Below are 14,396 nucleotides of genomic sequence, written 5' to 3'. Positions count from 1 at the left end.
TAAGCCGCTGAGTTTGTGATAATTGGTTACAGCAGCCACAGGAAACTAATGTAACCAGCACGTGGCAGGACTGTGATGTAAGCCTTGGTCTGAGGCTAAAATTCGCAGTTTACGGTCACGCTGTGATTGTTTGACTTCAGGCGGTGATACTCAGTACTAATACGTTTGTTCATAGAGCATGTCTTTCCTGGGTGTCTTCTGTCTGAAGAGTGATGGATTGGGTGCTGGGCTCAGAGATGGGAATCCCCGGGTTCCTGCCATCGCGAGCTCAGTGTGGTGAGAAAACGGACGAGGAGCACAGGCTCTGCAGATTTCAGGGTTCATCTGTGCACGCACACTGGCTGCTGTGAGGAGGAATCTTGAGCATGGAGAGATGGAGGAGGTGCACAGCCCACGGTTCTTTCTGGGGAGGTGACGAGCGGCAAAGGCCTGCAGGGTGGCGAGGGGCCTGCTGGGGAGGGGTTGGGGAGGACGTTCCAGGCAGCGGGGGCAGTGGGTTCCAGGGCGTCCAGGCTGCTGGCTGTGGTCGGGTCCACGAGAGCTGGGTTGCCTGCTGCAGAGTGCTGGCGAGGGGTGAGGTCGCACAGAACGTGGGGTCAGTGTGAGAGGGGCTTCTGCGCTGTGATTTTTCTGTAAGGGACAGGTCTGGGCCTTGATGTTTACGAGGTCTGCCTGCCTGCTTTGGCTGAGGTGTGCTTTAGTGCGGCGCCGAGAGCCCTGGCTCCTGGTGGCAGTGGGCAGCTGCGGTCCGTCCCCTGGTTACTGGGCTGCAGGCCGGAGCCTGGCTCCTCGTCCTGGGCGTGTCTAGCTGTGGCCGCCGTGCAGCACCCGCACTCAGCGTGCGTGCGCCACGTAGGACTGGGTCCTGTGGGAGGAGGGGGACCTCAGGACATGGCCGTGGCAGTCTCCTGAGACACGGTACGTACAGCTGTGCACGCGGGCGGGGTCAGCTCGCGAGCCGGGGCGGAGAGGCCTGCAGGGTGCCTGAGGGGGGCTCCCCTGGAGGAGGCTGACGCCAGGAGACCAGAGCAGAGCCCAGCTCGGCACAGGCAGCGCCGGTCGCTGTCAGCACCAGCGGGACAGAGTGTTCGAGGGTCAGTTGGACGAAGACAGGTGAGGGAGGAGGAGGCCGTGCTGTCTGAAGCAGAGCTGTTAGTTTGAAGGTCTTGTGAGCTTGGTCAGGTGATACTGTTGTGCTCTGTGACAGCGGCTGCTTCCTGTTTTTCCCCAGATCCCCAGACTTCAAGGGAGATTTTTGATTTTGCACTAAAGGCAATCTGTCCTCAGGTAAGATTTAATATTCCTCTAATTCTTCTTCAGCTGAGCCTTGTGATTGTCAAACATTGATGGTAAATTTTTTTTTTTAATAGATTGATCTGAAGAGATACGCGGTGCCTTTGGGTAAGAGTCTATATTTAATGAGGTGGAATGTTTCAGATTATTAAGTTAATGCATTGAGGAAACGTTTGCTTAAACTGTGAGTGAAAGTCAGTGCAGTGACACCTGTGATGCTCCCATACGGTTGTGACGGGGCCTCTTGGGCGCTGGTTGAGATGGTTACACTTAGATCACATGATTGCAGAAAAAATCACTTTAGAGCAGCTCTCAGGGAATCCAGATTGTTTGATTCTGACTTTATCTAAATAAACCCTGATCCTACTTCCGACCTTTGTTTTGGGAGTCACGGGCCTGTCGATTCAGATGGAGGATGGAGGCATCAGAGGTCTGAGGGGACCACTGGGTCACTAGAGTAAGGATACTGGAGCCTCCTTTGTGAGCACAGTTTTAATTTGACGTGTGGCTGAAGCTTTTTCTTAGCTCTTTGTTCCGCCCTTTGTTGTCTTATTTTAAATGTGATGTATTTTGCATTTGCAGCTGGCTTGTCCATATTTACCCTGCATGCATCTCAGTTTAGCACCTGCCTCCTGGACAACTACGTTTCTTTATTTGAAATACTGTCGAAATGGTGTAGCCACACAAATGTAGAATTGAAAAAAGCTGCATATTCAGCTCTGGAATCTTTCCTGAAGCAGGTACTGTTTAAAATTCTTTCTATGCAAAAAATTAAATTCCAATCTTGTGCATGAACGTTTGAAAAGTAAATACAAGTTGGTCCATTAGCTTCTGTGGTACTTAAAGAAAAAGCATGCTTATCCATCAGCCGCATGGGTGGCAGCAGGTCTGGAAGAACGCTCAGAAGATGCCAGATCGGATCAGGGCCTCTGAGCCAAGGCTGGATAGAAGAAGTGGCGGCAGGGAGGGACGGCTGGGAGGCCTGGGCTCCCTGGAGCCGGTGGCCCAGTGAGGGTGGGGTCAGGGTCAGCTGCCATGTTAAGACAAGATGCTTGTGTCTCCGTGGCTTCGTGACTGAGATGAGCCCACCTGCCCTGGGGTCTTTCCGTCCAGCTGGGGTGTGGGTGCAGGGGGAGCCTGCAGGTGGCTGGGTGTCTCTGTCGGCCAAGGAGCAGGTGCTGTGGTTCTGAGCGCCCACTGGCAGCTGGACACACCCGAGGGGTGGGCTGGTGGCGGGAATGAGACTGGCTGGGGCGGCGCTGATGGAAATTCTGAAGAGCGGCGTTGGGAGCCCTCGCGCACCTGGGGCACAGCTGCTGTCCTGCTGCAGGCGTATCCCACAGCTCCTGTAGGGACTCTTGGGACGTTTCCAGCTTGGGCTGTTTTAGTGCTTTATTTATTTTTTTATTTTTTAAAAAATTATTTATTTATTTATTTTTGGCTGTGTTGGGTCTTGTTGCTGTGCATGGCCTTTCTCTAGTTGTGGCGACCGGGGGCTACTCTTCGTTGCGGTGCACGGGCTTCTCATTGCGGTGGCTTCTCTTGTTACGGAGCACAGGCTCTAGGCACACAGGTTTCAGTAGTTGTGGCATGCGGGCTCAGTAGGTGTGGTTTGCGGGCTCTAGAGCGCAGGCTCAGTAGTTGTGGTGCATGGGCATATTTGCTCCACAGCACGTGGGATCTTCCTGGACCAGGGCTCGAGCCCGTGTCCCCTGCATTGGCAGGTGGATTCTCAACCACTGTGCCACCAGGGAAGCCCATACTGCTTTATTTTATTTTATTTTTTCATAAGATAGCACTTACATGTGGAATCTAAAAAGAGGGTACAAATGAACCCATCCACAAAACAGGAATAGAGTCCCAGATGCAGCAGCAGACACATGGCTACCAGGGGTTGGGCTGCGGGGGCTCTTGTAACGGGACCAGCTGAGGACATTGTTGAGCAGCACCCTTGCCAACTGTTCTCATGGCTGTGGAGCAGACACCTAGAAGTGGCATTGCTGGGGCGCATGGTAGGGATAGGTTGCAATTTATGAGCGCCTGCTAAACTCTTTTTCAAACTGTTTGCACCGTTTTCCATCCCCGCCGGTAAGTTCCAGCCACCCCACGTTCCTGCCAACACCTAGAATTGCCAGTCTTTTTAATTTCAGCCCCTCTGATGGGTGTACAGTGTTGCCCTACTGTGATTTTAATTTGAATTTCCGTGGTGACTGTTGATCTTTTTTTCCTGTAGTGGTTTGCCATTCTTATGTCTTGTTTTGTGAAGTATTCCTTCAGATCTTTCGCTTGCTTTGAAATCAGGTTGTATGTCATTTTATTAACGAGCTGTAAATGTTCTTTATACAATTAGGAGACAAGCCCTTTTCTAAAAATAGTGCAAATAGTTTTTCTCTGTGGCTTCCCTTTTCTTTTTCTTAACTGTATCTTTCCAAGAGCAGGACTTTTAAAGTTTAAGTCCAATTTACCAGTTTTCCAATTGGTCCTCTTTTCTATGCCCTAAGAAAACTTTATCTATCCTGTGGTTGCAGAGATTTTCTCCTAGTTTTCCACAAGGAGTTTTGTAGTTCATGGTTTTAATATTTACGTTTAGGTTTATAATGCATTTTGAGTTAGTTTTTGTGTATGATGTACAGTAAGGTTTGAAGTTGATTTTTCCCCCTTTTTTTTGATTCAAGCACCATTTGTTGAAGACTTCTTTCCCCATCGACTTACCTGGGCACCGTGGTCACAAAGCAGTTGACCACATGTGTGGAGGTTTATTTGTGGACTGTTGTTCCATTTGTCTTTCTGTCTATCCTTAAGTCAGTACCTCACTGTGTTGATGACTCCAGCTTTATATTAAGTCTTGAAATTAGGTAGTGGATGTCTTCCAACTTCACTCTTCTTTTCCATTATTGTTTTGCTTATTGAATGAGCTTTTTTTTTTTTTTTAAGGCATTTTAAGAGTGAGAAATTGTGGAGAACAAAGTGACTTATTTCACACTGGAGAGAGAGAGAGAAATGAATTAGATTCATCTTGAGTGTCTGAGCTTTTTTATTTTTTTTGAATTTTATTTTATTTTTTAGACAGCAGGTTCTTATTAGTTATCTGTTTTATACATATTGGTGTACACATGTCAATCCCAATCTCCCAGTTCATCACCCCGCCACCACCACCTTCCACCCCTCTTTCCCCCCTTGCTGTCCGTACGTTTGTTCTCTGTGTCTGTGTCACTGGTTTGCAAGGCTATTTCTGCCTTGCAAACCAGTTCATCTATACCATTTTTCTAGATTGCACATATATGTGTTAATATATGATATTTGTTTTTCTCTTTCTGACTTATTTCACTCTGTATGACAGTCTCTTTGTCCATCCACAACGCTACAAATGACCCAATTTCGTTCCTTTTTATGGCTGAGTAATACTCCATTGTTTATTCGTACCACGTCTTCTTTATCCATTCGTCTGTCGATGGGCATTTAGGTTGCTTCCATGACCTGGCTATTGTAAATAGTGCTGCAGTGAATATTTTGGTGCATGACTCTTTTTGAATAATAGTTTTCTCTGGGTACATGCCCAGTAGTGGAATTGTTGGGTCATATGGTAATTCTATTTTCAGTTTTTTAAGGAACCTCCATACTGTTCTCCATAGTGGCTGTATCAATTTACATTCCCACCAACAGTGCAAGAGGGTTCCCTTTTCTCCACACCCTCTCCAGCATTTATTGTTTGTAGTTTTTTTGGTGATGGCCATTCTGACCGGTGTGAGATGATACCTCACTGTAGTTTTGATTTGCATTTCTCTAATGATTAATGATGTTGAGCATTCTTTCATGTGTTTGTTTGCAATCTGTATATCTCTTCTTTGGAGAAATGTCTGTTTAGGTCTTCTGCCCAATTTTGGATTGGGTTGTTTGTTTTTTTAATATTGAGCTGCATGAGCTGTGTATATATTTTGGAGATTAATGCTTTGTCCATTGGTTCGTTTGCAAATATTTTCTCCCATTCTGAGGGTTGTCTTTTTGTCTTGTTTATAGTCTCCTTTGCTGTGCAAAAGCTTTTAAGTTTCATTAGGTCCCATTTGTTTATTTTTGTTTTTATTTCCATTACTCTAGGAGGTGGGTCAAAAAAGATCTTGCTGTGATTTATGTCACAGAGGGTTCTGCCTATGTTTTCCTCTAAGAGTTTTATAGTGTCTGGTCTTATATTTAGATCTTTAATCCATTTCGAGTTTATTTTTGTGTGTGGTGTTAGGGAGTGTTCTAATTTCATTCTTATACATGTGGCTGTCCAGTTTTCCCAGCACCACTTATTGAAGAGGCCTGTCTTTTCTCCATTGTATATTCTTGCCTCTTTTGTCATAGATTAGTTGACCATAGGTGTGTGGGTTTATCTCTGGGCTTTCTATCCTGTTCCATTGATCTATATTTCTGTTTTTGTGCCAGTACCATATTGTCTTGATTACTGTAGTTTTGTAGTATAGTCTGAAGTCCGGGAGTCTGATTCCTCCAGCTCTGTTTTTTTCCCCTCAAGACTGCTTTGGCTATTCGGGGTCTTTTGTGTCTCCATACAAATTTTAAGATTTTTTGTTCTAATTTTGTAAAAAATGCCACTGGTAATTTGATAGGGGTTGCATTGAATCTGTAGAATGCTTTGGGTAGTATAGTCGTTTTCACAATATTGATTCTTCCAATCCAAGAACATGGTATATCTCTCCATCTGTTTGTGTCATACACCATGATCAAGTGGGATTTATCCCAGGGATGCAAGGATTCTTCAATATATGCAAATCAATCAATGTGATACACCATATTAACAAATTGAAGAATAAAAACCATATAATCATCTCAGTAGATGCAGAAAAAGCTTTTGACAAAATTCAACACCTGTTTATGATAAAAACTCTCCAGAAAGTGGGTGTAGAGGGAACCTACTTCAACGTAATAGAGGCCATATTTGACAGACCCACCACAAACATGATTCTCAGTGGTGAAAAACTGAAAGCATTTCCTATAAGATCAGGAAAAAGACAAGGATGTCCACTCTCGCCACTGTTATTCAACGTAGTTTTGGAAGTCCTAGCCACGGCAGTCAGAGAAGAAAAATAAATAAAAGGTATACAAATTGGAAAAGAAGAAGTGAAACTGTCACTGTTTGCAGATGACATGATACTATACATAGGTAATCCTAAATATGCCACCAGAAAACTATGAGAGCTAATCAGTGAATTTGGTAAAGTTGCAGGGTACAAAATTAATGCACAGAAATCTCTTGCATGCCTATACACTAACAACAAAAGATCAGAAAGAGAAATTAAGGAAACAATACCATTCAGCATTGCAACAAAAAGAATAAAATACCTACCTAAGGAGGAATAAAGCTACCTAAGGAGGTAAAAGACCTGTACTCAGAAAACTATATAAGACACTTGTCTTTCTTTCTGATTTTTAGTTTTGAGCCGTCCCCGTGTTCCCTCCTGTGGGTCCCAGTCTGTTGGTGACTGAACTCACCGGCCGCTGGGCTGCCCAGCTTTGTGTCACCATGAGTCACAGAGGAGTCTAAAGACGCCTTCTGCTTCATCAGGGAGCTTTCATCCGGAGCCTGTGTTTTGTGCAAACGTCTTCCTGCATCTACCTGGTCTCTTTCAGTCCCTTTCTCTAGGAAAAAAGCATCATGTATAATAAAGGCTTACTTGAGAAAGTGCCTTTTCTGAACCTGTTGGAGACTAAGCAAGCAGATGGAAGAAATGGTTCTTTATGAGTAAAAGCAACTGTGGAACTGTGACAACACATTGATAATGTCTTACTCAGCAGTTCTAGCCTTTTCCCATTTGGATAGATGCCTTTGTTTTCCTAGAAATGTCTCTAAAGTAAACATTATGCAATTGCAGCTTTCTTTTATGGTAGCGAACAACGCAGAGACGCACAGGAGTAAGCTGCGGTACTTCATGGAGCAGTTCTATGGGATCATCAGAAACGTGGACGCAAACAGCAAGGACTTGTGCATCGCCGTTCGTGGATACGGACTGTTTGCAGGGGTATGCCCGATAATGTGCTCGTGTCCTTTTAGTTTCACTTGAGTGTTTAAAGGAATGTACTTTATTGTGTTTTGAATAGCATCTCACACTTGTGAAAATATTGTTCTTACTTGCTTTGTCGTTAACTTGTTTTTCTCAGTGCCTGCTGTGTACTAGGATTCTGTACGTGTATTATCTCAAATACTCATAACTCTCCCACAGGCTTTTAGGAATATGATTCCACTTTACAGGTGAGGAAACTGAGGCCCAGAGAAATTAGGTAACTCGTGAAAGGGCACACAGTGAACAGTTGACAGAACCAAGACATAACTCCGAGCTGAAGATGAGAAACACCACGTTTTTCCCACTGCCGCACTGCCCATTGTTGATGAGGTGCAGCTTGGCGGTGACGCTCGGCGCGCTAGCGAGAGCCCCTGTGCCTGAGTGAGGGCTGTTTAGGGACACTGAGCTTCGCCGTGGGTGCCCCCCTCCTAGTGGAGCTCCGCGCTTCCGCTCGACAGAGGACGTCACTCCCTGCCTCTGTGCAGATCTACCTCCCAGGGCTGCTTCCCCGTTGTAGGGTCTGTGTGTCCGTTTCCAGCCCTCCACACCGCCCCTCACTCCTTCCCTCATGCTTCCTCATTTGTTTCCAGATGGTCCTTTCCCCTTAAAAATAAACCTTTATCTCCACTTGTCTCTGTGGCTCCTTTCAGTGTACTTAGGGCAGAAGAAACAGTGTGTGAGAAGGCTCAGAGGTGACCGAGAGCCTGGGCTTCACAGCTTCAGACCCTGAGGTCTGGCCGGCTTGGACTTGTTCGTTGTGGTGACCTAGTGTAGCCAGAGCGTGGCCGACAGGGAGGAAGGCAGAGGACGCGGCAAAGATACAGGGGCCAGAGTCTCCTGGAGGAGGAACTCGAGCCAGGGTCTAAGGGGCCTCAGCAGCACGCGGCCGGGTGGAGGACGGCACAGCCGGGTGCCTCTGGGGGCCGTGTGCTGTGCCTCCGGGGTTTGGGTCTGTCCCTTCCTCTGGGCGACTGGCCTCTGGGCAGGGCCTGCACCCAGTTGTCTTTGATAACTACCATCTTCCCAGTGCCTAGAACACAGGGTTCAGTAGGTGTGTTGTGTATTAATAACTGTTCAGAATGTACTTACAGATTTTTCAGAAAGCATCTTTAGAACATACACTGTATTTTATATCTGTATTTCTTCTCCATTATAAAGCTTGTTAACATTCAGTTTATAACAACATGGCTTAACACGACACCTTAAACACCATTATTTTGAGGTTGGTAAGGTTTGACAGAGGCTTGTTTTCCTTTCCTAAAGCCTTGCAAGGTTATAAACCCAGAAGACGTTGGCTTCATGTTCGTGGAGCTTGTTCAGCGCTGCCGGCAGCTGTTCCTCACCGAGACGGACACGGCCGAGGACCACGTCTACCAGATGCCCAGTTTCCTCCAGTCTGTTGCCAGTGTCTTGCTTCACCTTGATACGGTGAGTGAGATAGTTGGTTAAACGGAGCACAGTTTTGACTATTTTACCTCAGTTCTTCAGATAATTTGATGGCGTAGCAGGAGTTAATATGCATTCAGTACAGGCACATTGTGGTCAGGGCGACCTTTTTTTTTTTCTAATATCTCTGTTTATTTATATTTATTTATTGGGTTGCACCAGGTCTTAGTTGCTGCACGTGGGCTCCTTAGTTGTAGCAGGCGGGCTCCCTAGTTGTGGCATGCCTGTGAGGTCTAGTTCCCTGACCAGGGATTGAACCTGGGCCCCCTGCATTGGGAGCGTGGAGTCTTATCCACTGTGCCACCAGGGAAGTCCCCAAGGTGACATTTTTAGCTAGTATTTTGTATCGGTACGGTTTTTGTCATGAAACTTGACTTTTTTTTCCCAAAGTAGGAAAAATTATTTGTTACTTTCTATCTTTCTAAAAGATTAAGATTGCTGCTTGGGGTAGAATTGCACCTTAAGTATCATTTAGACAGTTACTCTGATTTTTTTTTAGACAATCACAGCAATAAATTAGATTAGGTAATAATCCTGGTTTTTCATTCATCTGACACGTGTCTAATGGCGTTGTGTTTACTCTGACTGTCTGTATGGTCCCTGTAGTTATTCATTGCCTGCCCTAGCTCTTCGTGTGCTCTCCTTTCTGGCAGGTTCCTGAGGTGCACATGCCAGTTCTGGAGCACCTCGTGGTCGTGCAGATAGACAGTTTCCCCCAGTACAGTCCAAAAATGCAGTTGGTGTGTTGCAAAGCCATAGTGAAAGTTTTCCTGGCCTTGGCAGAAAAAGGACCAGTTCTCTGGAATTGCATTAGTACTATGGGTGAGTTTGGAATTCACTTGTTTTGAGGACGATGAATGGTTAATACTTAACATGTTGTTTGATATAAAGAACATCTGGTTGCCAAATTCTTTTGTATCTTTTGATGCCTCTTGGAGAACTAGTATTTTGGTGGACCAAAATAGCCTTTTTCTATCCATTTTTTGAATTTTTTTCCTCTTTCTTTTGCTTTTGAACCTTAATAGTCTAAAATTTAAAACAAAAGAAAAAAAAGAAAAAAATTAAAACTAAAGGTATTACTAAACTTAGAGAAAAAATTGAGAGGGTAAGTTATATTCAAAAAGATAATGGCTGTCATTTTTATTGAGTGGTTATATTTTTCATTGTATTTTTCTTTTTTGTTTTCATTTTCTTTTTATAGTGCATCAAGGTTTAATCAGAATATGTTCTAAACCAGTGATCCTTCAAAAGGTAAATTCTGAATGTATGATTTGAAAGTTAGTCTTTTGTCATCTTGAAAGCTAAAGATGTTGCTAGAGTTTTTAATCTGTAAATATACAAAAGTGGGTTTTTTTGTTATTAGCCATTAGCTACATTTTGAAAAGTATAGGCTGTAATGCCTAAGTACTTTTTCCGGTGATGGTTATGAGACATCCTTAAACATAACCTTACTACTGTACATACATTTTTACAAAAAGGGATCTTTTTCTCTTGAAGCTGTAGGACAAAATACTTAGGTATATTATGGGAGGCATGTCTTAGTGACTTTAACAGGAAATAGGATGAGAGGAGAGATCTGTATAAGAAGTTGAGGTAAATTATTCATAACACATACCTTGGATATTGTTTTGAAACACTTGTTAGTGCATCACTGTTTCAGTCCTAGTTAGAAAATTGTGACATTCTTCCAGCTTCTTTATTATGCTTTCATAACATACTGTCTTCCTCAGACAAGTTAGAGTCTCCAGCCGGCGGCTCTTCTGGCTTAGAGGATTCTGACACATCAGACAGTGAAAGCGCAGCAGTGCTGCTCGCTCTCTGGTGCGTCCTCAGCGTTGGATGTTTGTCTTCCCACCAGGGTGCTGAGCCTGAGTGCGAGGACCGCCGTGTGTCAGGGGAAGTTAGAACCGGCAAATGGCGAGTGTCCACCTGCAAAGACTATTTGGATCTTTTTAGAAATCTCCTGAGCTGTGACCAGATGATGGTAAAAACGACCATTTTAAAGCCACAGAAGTACCTTAGTTCCTCATTATTAGTCTCCATAGTTTTACACCTAAGAATTATTTCAGAAGTATATTTTACTAACTTTCAATAGGGTTTTTTTTTTTAAGTACTTCAGGTAATGAAAAATTAAAACAGTGTAAGTTAGGATAGTTAAAGTGAGACTTGAAAAAAATCAAATAAAAGGAACAAAACCCTAGAACTCGTTTAAAATTAATGAATTACTGTAGCTGAGTCCGCATTTCAGCTTAAGAAGCAGCATACCTAGCGTAATTGGTGCCGAGTTGTTCTTTCAAACAGACCCAGGCTGGTGGATAAAAAGAACGTGGCAGGCAGTGTTATCACCACGGGAGAGCTGTGCTCTTTTTATTTGCTAAAGCTGAAGGTACATCCGGTTGCTGTAGTAGGTGCGAAGGAGATGGGTGCACGGCTGTTTGTCACGGTTAGAGTCATGCCTCCTGCGTTTCTGGCAGGTGCTTCAGCGGTGTCTGCGCTAAGCCAGGTTCTGGCCACCGTTTAACATAGTCTTTGACAAAGCATTCATAGCCTGGGAAAAGCAGTGTTTGTCAATAGATGGTTCCTATCCTGTGAAAAATCTTAGAGGAGTTTTTCTTATTGAGGTAAAATAGTATAGCAATGTTAATAATTTTACCTAAAATATGCTTTCTTATATGTGATGTTAGATACATTTTGAGGTTAAGTTTCATAGACTATTTGAGTAAAGGCAGAGTAATTGGTCCATATTTTTGGAATGGTAGAATATTTCACTTTTTTTTTTTTTTTTGAATATTTCACTTTTAAAGAAATAATAGATTATAATACTTTAAATTCATTCTGAGAATAGATATGTATTTGTACATATGTATGCATGCCTATGTGTGAGTACATGTGTATTTATATGTGCACATGTATATATGTGCATATGTACATGCATGTGCATTTGCACAGTGACACAACATGTATAGTATACAGATGTGTGTACACACACACACACACACACACACACACACACTCACACATTAATGTGGTAAATGTTTTGACAACGATTGGCCTAATAAATCTTCTCATTTACTACTGTTTGTGTTTGTTACATGACTGCGTAAGTCGTATCTGACTGAAATGGTATTGTCCTAATAATTTAGGAAGGTATCTACATTTTCCAGCTTGAAAACTTTGAGGTAAATCTGCTATAGTTTACACAGGAGTTTCCTTAATACCTAAATATACATATACATCTTTATGTATCATAATGCTTATTTAATACTGGTACTGATACTTTTTTGCACAGTATGTTGAAATTTATCATTTTCTTTATTTTAAGGATTCTCTTTTAGCAGATGAAGCATTTCTCTTTGTGAATTCCTCCCTTCCAAGTCTGAATCGTTTGCTGTATGATGAATTTGTAAAATCAGTTTTGAAGATTATCGAGAAATTGGATCTTACACTGGAAAAGCAGAGTGTTGGGGAACAAGAGGTTAGATCTTGTCAGTAATAATTTTGCATCCTTTTTGTACTAACTCTCTCTACGTGCTGCAGCATGAGCAAATCACACACTTGTAGAGATTGCAGGAAATTGGTTTATCAGCATTAATACGTGTCATTGATACTTTTTTATTTGCATTGCCTAATGTGTAGAAAATATTCTGTACTAGATTGTTCTGAACTACTAGATAGTAGTTTATATGTTTAATAAGTTAAAGCAACTCTTTGGAAGAAGTTGTTACGAGGATTGTTACTCATTCCTCAGCAGTAGCAGAGTCAAGTCTTACTTAGTGTAGAGGCGGCCTTTTGCAGTAGGATCGGGAAACCTGGCGTTCCTCTGGTTGATAGCCGAGGAGACTCCAAGCTCTGTGCTCTGGAGTGAGTAGAAGGTAGGCCGGGGCGGGCAGGGAAGACCCCCTGCCCCTGTTCTCTTGCACTGCTTTCCCGGCCGGCTCAAGGGTGGGAGCCAGCGTGAAGCTGCCGGCTCGGGGCCGCTGTCCACTCTGAGGGGTCCTCATCACGAGACACTCAGGTGATGAGGCTACATCAGTGGGCGTGGACTCTGTGGAGCACGGTTCACTGCTGAGCCCGTGGGTCCTTCAGTCGACTTTGCCCGTTGGCTTCCACGGCCGAGCCCGAGGCCGCTCAGTCAGGGGGTCCTGCAGGGGCAGAGGCGGGCCCTGGGCCTCGTCAGCCCGGCTGCACTCGTGATGCTTTTACACAGGTTGAAGGGGACACTGGGGGGTGGTCTGTTGCTCTTTAAGGCTTTTTACTTATTCACGTCTAAAATAATTTCATAAACACACATGCCCAGAGGGACTCGCTGAGACTGTCGGCCGCACACCTGCTCTTGGAGCACATGTCCTAGTCTCTGTCTTCCGCTCCCCTTGCACTGTCTGCCGGGTCAGCTGTCGCCTCTGAGATTAGCATTTCCCAGATAGGTCTAGGTTCCAGCCTTGCCCTCGACATTTCCACCTGCATCTGAAACACAAACTGAATATGTTAATATCTGTGTATTACCTGATAGTAGTGACTGTTTCTCTGTTTCTCACTTGGAACCTACACGTCACGACTGGTCCTTTCTCTGCCGTGAGGTTCTGCCTCTGGCCGGCACACTGCTCCTGTGAGAAGGTTTAGTCCCCCCTACCCTGTGTGTCTGTGTGTGTGCGCACCTTCATTCCCCCGACGGCGTCCCCTGTGGCCTCCCATGCCACATGCTCTATGGGTCCCGTCATTCTGATCCTACTGTGAGCTTCCGAGGCCCGTCTGTACCTCCTCACTTCTGCATTCCTTCCTCAAAGACTCAGGCCTTGGCTGTGGAGTCACTTGCTGAGTCATTTGTTGAATGATTGAATGTTACAGTGTTTTTTTGGTACCATTAATTTTTAAGGATGAAAATGAAGCTGCTGGTGTTTGGGTGATCCCGACTTCAGATCCAGCTGCTAACTTGCGTCCTGCTAAACCTAAAGATTTTTCAGCTTTCATCAACCTGGTGGAATTTTGCAGGTATTTAAAAAATGCTATTTGTTTAAGAGTGGAAATTATCAATTATTGGCTGTAATATAGGAAAATCACTTACGTAGATATAAGAAATGAAATAGTAGGACTTAAAATGTAAAATTGCTTGTATGAAACTTAAAATATATTTAAATGTAGCATCTGAGATTTATCTTTTTTTAAAAAAATACATTTAAAAGATCCTCAGGTAGGGAAAACAAGGAATATAGATATACCTGAAAATGATATATAATGGAATCATAGATTATGATTTTGTTTTGATTATGTCCCTTATAATTTCAAAGCTGAGTAAAAATAGTATATGATGAGAATTTCTACATTAAGCTTTAAATTTGTTTTTACAGGGAGATTCTTCCTGAGAAACATGTAGAATTTTTTGAGCCATGGGTATGCTCCTTTGCATATGAATTAATTCTGCAGTCTACACGGTTGCCATTCATTAGTGGTTTCTACAAATTGCTATCTATTGCTGTGAGAAATGCCAAGAAAATAAAATATTTTGAGGTAAGTGTTTTTTGAAGGACCCTGAATATTCCTGTGTTTCTTTTTTTTTTTTTTAAATTAATTAATTAATTAATTTTTAGCTGTGTTGGGTCT

General features: G+C 43.6%; 1 protein-coding gene across 14 annotated transcripts in view; it reads left to right on the top strand.

Annotated features, from left to right (window-relative positions):
* The window catches only part of PRKDC (protein kinase, DNA-activated, catalytic subunit), a 151,327-nt gene that overhangs the window by 13,607 nt on the left and 123,324 nt on the right, over positions 1 to 14,396 (top strand). For all 14 annotated transcript variants that reach the window (XR_014255729.1, XM_082433897.1, XM_082433904.1 and 11 more), the window contains exons 8-18: positions 1,232 to 1,287; positions 1,371 to 1,401; positions 1,876 to 2,033; positions 7,164 to 7,310; positions 8,616 to 8,780; positions 9,452 to 9,620; positions 10,000 to 10,049; positions 10,657 to 10,782; positions 12,121 to 12,273; positions 13,672 to 13,787; positions 14,144 to 14,303. Coding sequence is in view for 13 of the 14 variants with exons in the window: in XM_082433897.1 (XP_082290023.1) it covers positions 1,232 to 1,287; positions 1,371 to 1,401; positions 1,876 to 2,033; positions 7,164 to 7,310; positions 8,616 to 8,780; positions 9,452 to 9,620; positions 10,000 to 10,049; positions 10,657 to 10,782; positions 12,121 to 12,273; positions 13,672 to 13,787; positions 14,144 to 14,303 (1,331 nt within the window). In the remaining variant the exon portion in view is untranslated. The remainder of the gene's footprint in view (positions 1 to 1,231; positions 1,288 to 1,370; positions 1,402 to 1,875; positions 2,034 to 7,163; positions 7,311 to 8,615; positions 8,781 to 9,451; positions 9,621 to 9,999; positions 10,050 to 10,656; positions 10,783 to 12,120; positions 12,274 to 13,671; positions 13,788 to 14,143; positions 14,304 to 14,396) is intronic.

The sequence above is a fragment of the Balaenoptera physalus genome, assembly GCF_965194825.1.
Source record: "Balaenoptera physalus genome assembly, chromosome: 17".
Classification (NCBI taxonomy): Eukaryota; Metazoa; Chordata; class Mammalia; order Artiodactyla; family Balaenopteridae; genus Balaenoptera; species Balaenoptera physalus.
This window is presented reverse-complemented; position numbering and strand designations above follow the sequence as displayed.